This window comes from Eleutherodactylus coqui, chromosome 7, assembly GCF_035609145.1.
Source record: "Eleutherodactylus coqui strain aEleCoq1 chromosome 7, aEleCoq1.hap1, whole genome shotgun sequence".
NCBI lineage: Eukaryota > Metazoa > Chordata > Amphibia > Anura > Eleutherodactylidae > Eleutherodactylus > Eleutherodactylus coqui.
This window is the reverse complement of record NC_089843.1, coordinates 84,022,253-84,035,869: the sequence shown is the minus strand read 5'-3', so window position 1 is coordinate 84,035,869 and position 13,617 is coordinate 84,022,253. Positions and strand designations below refer to the sequence as shown.

The window sequence follows — 13,617 nt, the reverse complement described above, 5'->3', positions numbered from 1 at the left end:
GTAACATCTCAATTCTTTTTCTCCTACACGTGGAGTTCAGTTCTGCGTTCAGTGTACACTACAGCACAGGTTTGTATTAACCCTCTCCAATCCAATTTGTATCCTGGTTTTCCTAGGGGGCTTACTCTTTTTCTGCCATTATACAACAGCGCTATATGCTGGCTAAAGCCAGTACTGCATGAGGTGACACGTTGGATAGGCTCCGACAGCAGAGAGGCTGGCAATATACAGTAAGAGAACACCGACGGATTACTTCCAACATCAGAGATGTAAAGCCTTAAATCATAATGTCTTCAGAGGTCAGACAGTGGATTGGAAAGGGTTAAAGGGGTTGTAACAGAATTTCAAATTATAAGGGCTTACAAAGATGAGCGTGATAGGCCACGATTTTGTATGCAGGAAATTCCTGCGCATAACGTAGAGAATAGAACCGATTGATTTCAATGGGTTCATTCTCACATCTTTTTTGTGTTGTTTTCGTGGGGGCAAAATAATAGCACCGGTCCTATCTTGTGCAAGTTTGCGCACCAAAGAGCCCCATAAAGGTCTATGGGAGGTACACAGACACGCACATCTGCCCATGTGGATGTACACAGAATGGAGTGCATACCCGTGATCACCCGCACCTCGTTAGGCAAATTAGCCTTTTACAATCAGGGCAGGGAGATTCCCCCGCCTGTATGAGCAGGGATGCCTGCACATATATGCTCCATATTTGTGCAGGTATGAGCACTAAATATACTTGTTCACTGCACACAAAAAATTGCGCAGGAGCGAGCATATTATGTTACGCAAACGTCTGTCGAAGCCCTGTATTCTCGGATAACTTGCCGATCGGTGGCGGTTTCACGTCTGAGTCCCCCACAGCTCCAGTGATAGGAGAGTGAGACACAGGAGTCCTGTTGAAGAGATTGGCAGGGGTCTCAGCGGTGAGACCCCCACAAATCAGCAAGTTATTCCCTATCCTGAAATGATGTTAATGACATGTCTGTGTTTCGGGCAGTTAGGTGTGCCTATTAGTCTCACAACTGTTGCATTTGTTTTTGGTGTTTGCTTAGAATGTAGTGTCTTTGCATGCGTTTATTGGTGCATAATCCCCCCTCTTCCCTGAAGATGCTTTTGTTCCCTTCTGTGCCTCATCTCCTTGCATTCTGGGGTGCGCGCATCGGGTAGTGTGCGGTATGCTGACCGCAATACACCTGCAGGTTTCTCCTTATACTTTGCGGGTGTGACCTCCAAACATCGGATGTTCTTGTGCGAGGTGCAGGCTGGTGATACCGGCAACAATGTTCCTTGTATGCCAGGTGGGTGATGCCTTCCCCTTGTATGGTGGGTATGGTGGCTCCATACAGCTATGGTTGTATTGGTGGCATGCATGACTTGTGAGTGGTGTTCATATCTTATGTTATGCACTATGTTTGCTGACTTTCTCCTGAGTATGACACTATCTGTATTAGTATTCCCTTCCCCTGCTGACTGCCTGGCGTCCGCACTAGGCCCATACGGATAAGTCCTGTGCACACTATGTCATCAGGAGGGGTTTCCATCTCTTCCCTCTGGGCTATGCACTCTTTTTGCAGACTTCTGTGACTGAGGCCGGTTGTGTAAGGCACAGAGGTTCTATTTAGTGGTGCACAAATTATTGCTCCCTCCTTTTTGTCATCTTTGCCTTGGTTTTAGAGTCTTTTTAGATAAATCCTGTACACATGTGTGGTTTGGAGGAGTTGCACAATTTTTTTCTCTTTTTATGCCTTAAGGGTCCAGAGGCCCCTTTTTTAAAGTGTCACATTTGTCTACTGAGGCCTTTGGTACTACAGGTGCTCTGGAGTTCTCCTGCACAGGTGTGGAAGATTGTGCTGGCTGGGCGTGTGTGTGTCTACAGCCAGCCAATCCCTCTAGGTCAGTACACTTAAGCTGTCTTCCCAGGTGTGGGTGTGGTTAGCTTTCTCTGTTCTCATTCTCTCCCTGTGTTGTGTGAGCAGGTTCTATGTGTGGTGGCTGCAACAAAGGTTTGTGTTTTGTTTGGTTATGTGGCTGGATTCCTGGTTAGTGTACGGACTAGCGGTATAGCCAGGAGCCATGATGTTGCCAGCTACCTTCCATATTTTGGCCAAAATGTCAACAAATACCTGGCATTTATAGCATTAACATCTGCTACTAGTGTTTACGTATTGGCTGCTGTATGGTGTAATTTTGGATCTGTGTGTTTTTTATCCTGTCCAGTTGTCCCTTTCGGTGGTGGCATGTGTATGTGTCCTAGCCTGGTAGTCTGGGTTCCTAGGGCAGCAAGGGCCCAGATCCAAAGACCGCTTGGCCGCCCCCTATGGGGACGATGTGCCCGCTCACGTAGGTCCTTGGTGATCTTCCTTTGTAGAAGATAGTGAGAGGTGTTAATCTGTGGTTGTTTCACCTGGTGTTCCCTATCCATTGGTAATGTTCATGTGGGCCCTGTGCTCACTTGCCCACACGAACATAACAACCAGCAAATGTAGAAAAATTCAAGGCATTTTTCAGTTTGAGGGCAGTTAGTCCAAGATTTATTGTCCTTTCATAAGTTTGTCCAAGGAAAAACCCATCTGGGCGGACAGTTCGTCCAATCTCAATTTGTCCTATAAATTACTATGTCCAACCTAGATTTTATCCACTTAGCATTGGAAACGCAAACGTGATTCTGAGCCACTAGTTTTAACCCCTTAGTAACCAGGTCTGTTTGTGCCTTAATGACCAGACCAAATTTTAGAAATCTGACATGTGTGAATTTAACATAGAATAATTCCGCAAATTCTGACATTGCTTTTTCACCACATATTGTACTTTATTTAGGCGGTATAATTTGTGTGATGAATCTGCTGCAGAATTCCACCCCTCTTAATGTTCCGGCATTGAGGGGGAGGGGATTCCACCACGGTCTTCCCTACCTCTACCTCTGCACCACGTGGTGCAGAGTATCACCAAAGGGAACCACTAAGTGGTTAGTGGTTAGTGGTTCCCTCGGTGATACACTTATTCCTTTAGGGAATTTTTTCTGTCTCGGTGACCACGTGGTGCAGACTCAGAGGCAGGGGAGCTGCTGCAGATTTTCAGCGGAATGTCCACTGCAGACATTCCGACAAAAATCTGACCCATGTGGCTCTAGCCTTACCGCACCTGTGCCTGCCACTACAGTATTAGCTCAAGAGGTGGCAGCGTCCTAAGTCATCCTCCGGACAGGGATTCCATATAGACTATATGTTCTAGGGGAGAACACACGTCTCTTTTCTTAAGTATGGCATAAAGTATCAATGGTGAAATGTCTTACTGGACGAGGAAAGCAATTGGACAAAATGTGGATTGGACGAAATGTCCTAGTGGACAAGAAAAGCAATGGACAAAATCTATGGATTGGATGAAAAAAATTTGACAATGTCCAGAAACCCATTTTTTCATCTTCTGATTAGAGATGAGCAAACGTACTCGGTTCGAGTGTTTTTGGACCCGAGCCCCGCTTTTTCCGAGTAACTGACTACTCGGATGAAAAGATTCGGGGGGGCGGCGTGGTGCAGCGGGGGGTAGCAGTGGGGAACAGGGGGGAGCTCTCTATCTCTCCCCCCCCCCCCCCCACACTCCCCTCTGCAACCCCCCACGCACCCCCGGCGCCCCCCGAATCTTTTCATCCGAGTAGTCAGTTACTCGGAAAAAGCGGTACTCGGGTCCAAAAACACCCGAACCAAGTACGTTCGCTCATCTCTACTTCTGATACAATGAACCACCAGTGATTGTATTTCAATTTTGTTTCAATACAAGTGATACATGCTAACTGTTATTCTACAAATAATGCAGACCTTGGGACAGGCCATGTATATTTCAAGCAATCCAGAAAATGCCGATTATCATATTTCAAGGATAAGAAACAGCAGCCAGGAACATAATAGAGTTCCAGTCAAGCCCCGATAATGTTTTGAGATAAACTAAATTTATATACAACATGCACTAGAGAATTCAACATATTAGTGCATATTGTACAAATAGCAACCACAATCCCACAATCTTAAGAAGAGAATTTGGAAGCAGTTCAGTTCCTCATTTTAGCATATGGAGACTTCTTGTTGTCTAGCTGTAAGGCTTTATGTCCCATAAGAATCTATTAGTGTTTCTGTTGTTGGCTGAATTATCCTAGCGATATCTTTTTGTATTTTCTCTCTGCGAAAATTATAATAACATAAATTGTCAGCAGAAAGCAGTAAACAAAAGTATAACCGTTATATTTAAGCAAATGATATTGACCTATAGGTGACTATATATATATATTGGAATGCATTGGTTCACAGTGCCACTTGGCAAGACACAGCTGAAGGACTACAGAAAACAAGCATGAACAAGAATGCGCCAGGAATTGTGATGGCACTACTAACTAGGCAAGAGTGTGGCCCCTAAAATATCTGAATGTGGCCAAGATGTGCCAAAATTTGCATTACATTGATCGAGTGCATCAAATTCTTGTGGATGAGAACTGAGCATGCCAAGAAGGACATTCTGTGATTGGATGCTTGCCTGGCTGGTAAAATGTTTTCCTTGCTAAGCTTCAGGGGGAGCAGCAAAGTGAATAGAGGTGCTGTTTGACATAGGAGAAACTGGGGCGTAATAACCTCCGGGCCAGGACAAAAAGCTGAATAGACAGGTTGCTCTGAGGACGCTGGGGGCCACAGAAACTGAGAACCAGAAATTGTTTAGAGTTGTGGAGGAGCAATTCCACAGGGGTCAAGGGTTACAATGATGCTGCCACCCCAGGTGCGATAGTATGCAAGAAACCCTGTAAATCCAGGTGGATGTACGGACTATCTTCTGGATTGCTGATGACTTTTGGTTGAGGAGCTCTCCTGATTCCGGATTAGCGAGTCAAAGTCAGTACCACCATACAACTTCCGTAAGTGAGCGTGGCCTTGTTAAAAAACATGCACACCAGTAAGGACATGTTTTGTTGGCATGGGGTTTGCTGCACATTACTGAGGACTTGAATACTGGTTATATGGACAGTAAGGATTTATCCAGGTATCGACCAGCTAAGCTGTTAAAGGTACTTTGGCCAGGGTCGATCTTGTACACTTATATACAAGTCTAGCTTAAGTAAACTGTTTCTGGATACCATGAGATGTGGAGGACTACTTTATTAGTGGACTGTGTAAACTAGTGTATGGCGTATTATTCCAGTTGCCTTATTTAGTTCCATTTGCCTAATTAATATTGCATGTTGCAAAGTCATAGCTAGTCATAGTCAGAATCGCATAAAGTTTATTTGCTTCCTTAATTACAGGCTATTGTTCATTTTAGGCTGGGGTCACACGGGATGGAATTTCAGCGGAATTCTTGTAGAATGGCTGCACTGAAAAAACGCGAGATTTCCGCGGGATAAGTGCAGCTTCAAAATTCACGGTCTTTAGCTGCGGGTTTTGAAGTTGTTTCACGTTGGAATTCTGCTGTGGCTCTCTTACCCTATAGAGAGAAGAGAGGCCACTGCGGAAACGAGAAAAGAATTGACATGCTGCGGAATAAAATTCTGATTACCATGTCAGTTTTCATGCGGTTTGGCCGCAACGGATTGGCCACAGCGTGTGGATGAGAATTTAGCAAAATCTCGTCCACTTTGTTGGCCAATCCCGGGATTAGGAGCCGCAGGCGGAATTGCAGTGCGGACTTTCCGCATGTAAATTCCGCGGCAATTCTGCCCCGTGTGAACACATCCTTATAGTTATTTAAATTTAAAATGTCCTTTTTTGTAACTCTGTCATCTGCATCTTATCCAGGAACCTGTTTTGCATACTGCCACCTATTAGATTTCCATGGATAGAACATTTGTGCATCAAAGCTAACTCTGGCCCTAATTCCAGCCATGGCCAAAAGTCTTCCCCAGCTGCATTCTTATTGCAACAATGGATGGTGAATCTTCTGGAAACAGAAGTCCTACTATATGACATCATAAAGCTCTTTAAAATAGCATGTTAAGCCAAGATCTGCCCTCCATTTGGTCTGGAGCTGAGATCTACTTTCTATAGAGTCAAACAACTGCCATCTATGCTCTATCAATACAGCTTTGCTGATAGGGTACATGCATGCACTGCTGCGTGTTGTTGCGCTACTGATTAAATATGACATAAACACTGCAATCATAGTCTACATGACTTTTGGCAACATTTTCAAAAACAATGAGGTAAAAGATGGCAGGGACCTCCTTTCCTAAGAACACAACCCCTTTTTAGCTGAAAGCCAACCTGGCAATAAAGTGATTGCTACAGATCCAGCTTCATAATTTCTAGGCATTCAGCCATTATTACCAGGGAAAGCTGTGGCTAACAATAATGTCTCTCCAGTTTGGTTCACCGAGAGAGGTCACAAGCACAACGCATATGGAAATTGATATCTTCATGAGACGACTCCTTTAAGACTGCATGCCAAAACCATTTGTGATACCAGTCAACCAAACATAGATAACTATAAAACTCTTTGATTAACTTAGAACTGCAATCAGTCCACATTTTCCAGCCATCAAGGGATTCAGCCAAGATAAAAAGTTATCCCCTGTTCACAGGATCGGTGATATCTTTCTGACTAGTGGGGATCCCATAATTGGGACCCCCATTGTTCCCAAGAATGCGGGTCTTAAAGGTGCCCACATGAATAGAATAGTGGAAGAAAATGTCTTCTGCCACTCCATTCATTTCAATGGGACTGTTCAAGATTACCAAGAGCTTGAACTTGTCCACCTCTGGCACTCCCTTTTAAAATGAAATGAGCGGCAGCACGCATATGTGAAAAAAAGTCATTTTTCAGAATGATGATGCATGACACAAAGTAAAAGAGTATTAAAGCTTTTTTCGATGAAAGGCATATCTACTCAATGACATGGCCAGCAAATAGTCTCGATCTCAATCATTTTGAAGAAATTTACCATGACAAGGCTCTATCCTGCAAAGCTGATCTCTAAGAAATGTGATGTCAACTCCTCAAAGAACTAAGGCTGTTATAAAAGTCTGCGGAGAAGCAACAAAGTATTAAGTGGGATTCCATAATTTTTTCCTCTCTTTGATGCCATTAACTAAAATGATGTACCCTCATTAATTTGAGGTATGTTTTATGAAGCCACTACAGTGGTCTATTAAGCATTGTTTTACGCCATATTTGTGATTAGTATACCTGTTACAAAGTAATCATCCTCTAACTCCTTAGGCCTCATGTCCATGGGGACAGATCCGCAGCGGGTCACCCGCACGCGTGATCCGCACCCATAGGGATGCATTAGACACACGCAGGAAGGTAAACACCTGCGGATGTCATTTTCCCTTGAGGCGCGGATTGCATGTGTGGGAAATCACCCGCAGCATGCTTCATTTTAGTGTGGGTCTCCCACGGGTACGGCTCCCGCAGGCTTCTATTGAAGCTTATGGAAGCCGTCTGGATCCGCGGCACACCCCCAACTGAATTCCTGCTCTCTGGCGCGGGAGAGCAGGAGTTCAAAAAAAAAGAAGAGTGCACGGTGCATGCGCGCGGCACGCTGCCAGCATGCCAAGCACATCCGCCAGGCCGAAGAAAGAAGATCCGGCTGCAACGAAGGGAAGATCCGCAGCGTCCGGACAGGTAAGTAAATCTTCTTTTTAGGCCTCATGTCCGCGGGAAAGGAAGGACCCGCTGCGGGATTCTACATGGAGAATCCGCGGCGGGCCTGATTTTCCCCGTGGACATGAGGCCTAAAATATGCAAGCAAATCACCCATCCTTAGAGGTCTGTTATTATACAAATATATATTTCACTTTGTAAATGCCATTTTAACAGAATGTGACCTGACAACTGTTTTTATGAAAAATATCTTTGCATTTATGAAGGTTTGTGTTCCAGGTTTCATCTTAATGCCTTTCTTTATTACTTTGCTTTTTGCTTACAGTGAAGCATTCCTCGCTCCCCCATTTGTCTTGTCCTTGTCTACCTCAGCTATAACGTGAACATAAAATGAGATTTACTACAGGCAAGAGTAGTGCAATTAAAAAAAACATTAGTCTATTAAACTCTCATTTTTCCTCACGCTGTAAAATAAAACTCATCTTCCAAAAAAGAGTTGTGGTGGCAGGGTGCTTTGTGTAGAGTAATGCTTAATTTATCCCCGGCCAGCCGCTTTCGTGCCTGTGCATGAATTGAATCAGATTTCAACATTTATCATACAGTTTTCTGCAAATTTGCAAAATCTAAAAACAAACACTAAGATAGATTTTGCCAAGCCAAGCTTATTTACACATCTGTAGTCGGAAAACATATACTTGGTAGGCTTTATTTATTCCAAGAACTAGTAAGGAATGAAAGAAAGAACATTTTAACTTGAAAGACTTAGCGCTGCTTACGAACACTGGTGGCCAAATAGTCAATCCCGATCTACTGATCGACTGCAGTAAGTCACGAAGGGAAGCTATTATTGTGCCTGTTACCATAAATGACGGGTTTGTTAATTGCAGTATGTGAATCCACAGAAAATGAAGACAGATACAAGATATATACTGCAGGGAAGGCTCAATCGCCATATACCCTGGTCAGAGGCGTAACTTGAAGCTCCTGGGCCCCAATGCAAAACCTGTAACGGGGTCCCCAACTATAATGCTTTATTCATAGTACTGGGCTTCCTATATGGAGAAGAGAGGCCTTATGGGCCCCCCAAGGCTCCTGGGCCCGGGTGCAACCGCATCCCCTGCATCCTCTATAGTTACGCCCCTGACCCTGGTAGCATGCAGCAAGCCAGATTGCGATATAGAGGAACAAAATGTTCATGTGCAGGCTAATGGGCAGCCACTCAACTCAACCCTGGGTTGGAGAGGGGTGACTTGTAACAACCTAGTCTGCACAATATGAACTGATACCGCATTTCAGTGTGTGGTTTTTTTTTGTCCATGTGGCTTGCTATAGATGCGGGAGGAGCCTAGGATGGCATGCTAGTGTGGCACACTTTTTTAATATGGGGCAATCCACTGCCTTGTCAGTGTAGGTTGTACTCCTGTATTGTGTGGTGCACATATCTATGGCGGTCATTCTTGGTATCGGTTCATATTGTGCAGACTGGGTTTGTTAGCAGTCACCCCTCCCCAACTTTGGGTTGAGTTAAGTGGCTGCCCATTAGTCTGCACGTGAACATTTTGTTCCTCTATATTGCAATCTGGCTTGCTGCATGCTACCAGGGTATATGGCGATTGAGCCTTCCCTGCAGTGTATACCTTGTATCTGGCTTCCTTTTTTTGTGAGTTATGTCTTTGTGCATTTTTTTTTCTCACCTCTGTGATTTTCAATATGTGAATCCTGTTAGCTTTTTGGGCTTCACAAATCTTCCCACTATTTTTACTCCTCAGTTGTCTTTTCATTATATGACGTAACTCCCAGCCTTTCTCCTGGAAATGCAAGTTGGGAGTACTGTTGTTTCTCCTTGTGAAGACCACCAAGTAGGCATAAGAAGACATATCCCATGCAATGCTCCTCTCGAAAATTTGATATTCAAATAGATGATTGTGCAATGCTTCTGTGATGCCACCTATTAGAAGGTAGCTTCCCTTTAAGTCAATGTCCAATTTTGTAAAATGACTAAGGATTAGAGATGAGCGAGTATACTCGCTAAGGCACATTACTCGAGCGAGTAGTGCCTTAACCGAGTATCACCCCGCTCGTCTCTAAAGATTCGGGGGCCGGCGAGGGGCGGGGAGTGGCAACTCACCTGTCACCGGCGCCGGCCCCCCGAATCTTTAGAGACGAGCGGGGAGATACTCGGCTAAGGCACTACTCGCTCGACTAATGTGCCTTAGCGAGTATACTCGCTCATCTCTACTAAGGATATAAGCCAAGCCAAAATCTTTTCCATAAGGAAAAAATCTATGACAGCAACCAACCGGGGTAGGTTCCTGCAATAATTTACACCAGCTTCTGGTTGTCCTCCAGTAGCTCCACTCCTACCGCTGAGCCCTATCCACTTTTTAAATAGTGTCGAGAGCAACAGAAGAATCAAAACAGTTGCACATTTCTGAGCAAATATGCAATTGTTGTAGCCCAGACAACTGATGCATTTTACATGATAATTTTGACCTATATATATCAATATGTTAGCTCCTCCTGCTGTATGCCATGTTGCATCAGATAGACTTTGTGTACAGCATGATTGATTCCCATTAATTTAAAATAGTATAACTCATTAATAGCTCATATATAGTATTACAACCCCCTGGAATCCCTACTGATCAGTAGAACAAAGTGTTGAGGCAGTTCTGGGATCTGTTCCTTTCTAGTAGTCTAGTTCAGGTCTTGTAGTTGTTTCTCTTCATCTTCTGGCTCTGGTCGGAGTGGTTGGGGAGACTTGCTTGGTCTCACCAGTGGGTAATTTGGGAAAACTATTTAACCTGGCCTTGCACTTAGCTCATTGCCGTTTAATTCAGTCTCCCTCTGACTGTGGTTGAAGTTAGAGCTTGGCACTGCATCCCGTTTGCCTGATGCTTCACAAAGCTAAGTGCTGCAGTTACTATCATTGATATCCTGTTTTCTATGTTTTTCCTCTCCCCCATAGGGTCTGCTAATTGCCTAGGTACGTGGTCAGGTTCGCCATTCTTAAGGTGGGTTATCTGCATATAGGTAGGTCCCTTTCCTGGGTAAAGGGTTTATAGGGACAGTGTTTCCCTGGTGTCTGTTTTCTCTATTGTTTACCACTGTTTTGTGTGCACTTGCGGTATGTTTGTTCATAGTTCATGAGTATTTCCGTGTTTCGGATACAGCGTGGGCAGTTTGGACGTGACATAAAGCTTGCTGGAGCACTGTGGCCCCTACACTGCAATAACCATCAGCACTGTCCATGTGAGCTGGACACAGGAACATGAATGAGAGCAGATCAGTACACATACCCTCAGTTACTGTCCCATACTGATGGTCTATCCTAAGGAGCCTTTCACATGGGCAGAATTAGCTAGCAGGATGCACCGCAAACTGTGCTTAATTCCACACCAAAATTAACGGGCTATCTGCAGATTTCGATGAGGAAACCTGCCTGCAATTCTGCAACAAAATCCACTGTTAGATCTGTGGATTTTGGTGCAGAATTCCATAGCTCTGTGTCTTGCAGTGCATACTGGTGGAAATATTCCGCCATGTGAAAGGACTCTTATGATAAGAGTGCTTTGTAAAATTCCATGAGCTCCCTTAAAAATTGCATGTCTTAAGCTTTGAGCTTAATATTGGTTGCTGACCGCACACTTGCTTTGTCACAAGGCTTCCCAGCATGAAATACGTGGCAATATTCCTATTCTCACTTTTGGGTATGCCACTTCTCAAATCAACATAATCATGTTGCACTAAGAGGCAAGATACAGTGTACTATTTTATTACATTTTCATGTGCACAGAAGCAATTACAGTAGTCCCTTAACATACAATATTAATTGGTTCTGGGAAGACAACTGTATGTTGAAGATGTTGTATACTGAAACCATAACTCCATGGAAACTGATAATCGGTTCCAAACTCGCAAAATGTCATCCAAAAGTAATACAAAATGAAGATGAAAGAAAATGAAGCCAAAAAAGTAGCACAGATAACGCACGTTCTTACATGTAACAGTTAAATATATCTACTGGGTACTGGAAATCACTATCTATGTAGAAGATGATAGCAGCTTCTTCAAGGTAGTGTACAGTAAACACAGTATAAAATAACACGGAGACGCCCTTACCTGGTGTGTTGCTCATCCTGATATATGTAGATAGCAGTACAGAACAGTACCATACTATAGCGAGGCACTACTAGACCGCCAATCGGTGCAAGCAGGGGCGTAACTATAGAGGATGTGGTTGCACCCGGGCCCAGGAGCCTTAGGAGGGCCATAAGGCCTCTCTTCTCTATATAGGGAACCCAGTAGTATGAGTAAAGTATTATAGTTGGGGGCCCTGTTTCAAGTTATGCATCGGGGCCCAGGAGCTTCAAGTTACGCCTCTGAGTGCAAGCATGTCAGTAATTCAGGGTTTTACCAGTGACATGCTCATGCTGACTGGATTTCCCAGTAACGGGCACGTGCCACAGATCTGGATGGCATGTGACATTGTATGTTGAGTCTGGATTTAAGTTACCATAGCCTGAGAAAGAACATTGTATGTTGCAAATATTGTATCCTGAGGCCACTGTAACTTGAGGGATCACTCTATAGCATGCTACAAATGTTCTCCAAACATGCATGTCTTTTATATTCATGCTCTAAGAATAAAACAATCCAATCACGAACCAACATGTACTATAGTACAAAAAGACAATAGCATAAAAGCTCCACATCAAGAAATCTTGACATACCATAGATTTACCAGAAAGGGGTGTTCAAGGCACTGCATGATCTGAAGTTCTCGAAAGACGTTCCTTACTTCATCTCTTTCTACACACTTCTGCTTGTTCATGTATTTCATGGCATACATTTTCTTGGAGTCTCGCTTTTGTACAATGCATACCTTAAAGATAAACAGAGCATATATAGTTAGCTCTAGGTAAAGGGAAACTCTTTTCATCAAAGGATCTCTGACCATGAGCGGAGACTCCTTGGAATGCAGGCTGCTATTTCAGCTCATAGACACCATTGATGAGATCTTTTTCCATGTCTCCATCGTATAGGAGTTTACCATATGACTGGACAGTCCCCATTTAATAGACTCAACTTCATACATAGGTGACTCCAACAATAAAGGCTTTCTGTACATTTTTATAGAAATCTCATGTCGTTTTGTCATAATCACTCTATGAAACAGAGTGCCCCCTTGAATATATTGCATATATTAATAGGATGTCAAATAAACCTATTATTCTCCATCATAACTTCAGATTGGAGATATAAATGTCTATATAGTGTTAAATATCACCCTAGAACTAAACAACGTCTGTAAAATGTATTCTAGGCATGTTGCATTACCACAATTTCCCTTTCCACTAATATACAGTCAGTGTGGTCCCCATCTCTCCTACAGCTTGGATCTTACAATCCTACCATGGTGGTACTTATTGTGTTCTTCATCAGCAGTCTAGCCAATACATCACTGTATAGAATCAGCATGCTTCTGTGTCAGTCTTCATTGGGATGCCATTGGTTGTATAATTAATATTTAAAATGTAAATTCTTTAAACCATTCACAGTCTGAGGCACTGTTGAGTCCTCAAGTGGTACACTACATTACTTGGTGGTATCACCATGTTCTAACAACAGATGGATATAGCCTAGTAAACATATCATAGTAAGAGGTGGGGGGAAAAACGAGATGAAAATGGAGAAAAGACTATGATTGCAATATTAGACTACACAGGGGTTGTTTGTAGTCTGTTACCATGGAGACACCTAGATCTGTACAGAAGATGTAGACACAAATCTGTAGATTTTTAATTAAAGTTACTTTTATACAGGCTGATAGTCACCTGACTAATCACTGAAACAAGCGATTTCAGACAATTGTCATCCTGTGTGCACATAGCCCCAACAGGGCACTGAGCAAGAAGTTGCTTAGTTGTTGTTAGTTGTTCTATTTCAGCTCACTGAATTGAAACAACTGCTGAGCGACTTCTCACTCAATGCAAACAAGAATCACTCAATCTATGAGGTGCGTGGACC

General features: G+C 43.5%; 1 protein-coding gene across 1 annotated transcript in view; it reads right to left on the bottom strand.

Annotated features, from left to right (window-relative positions):
- The window catches only part of STK32B (serine/threonine kinase 32B), a 149,777-nt gene extending 137,323 nt beyond the window's left edge, over positions 1 to 12,454 (bottom strand). Inside the window, exon 1 of the mRNA XM_066574645.1 lies at positions 12,321 to 12,454. Within this exon, the coding sequence (XP_066430742.1) occupies positions 12,321 to 12,439 (119 nt within the window). The 5' untranslated portion in view covers positions 12,440 to 12,454. The remainder of the gene's footprint in view (positions 1 to 12,320) is intronic.
- Between the last annotated feature and the right edge of the window lie 1,163 nt (positions 12,455 to 13,617).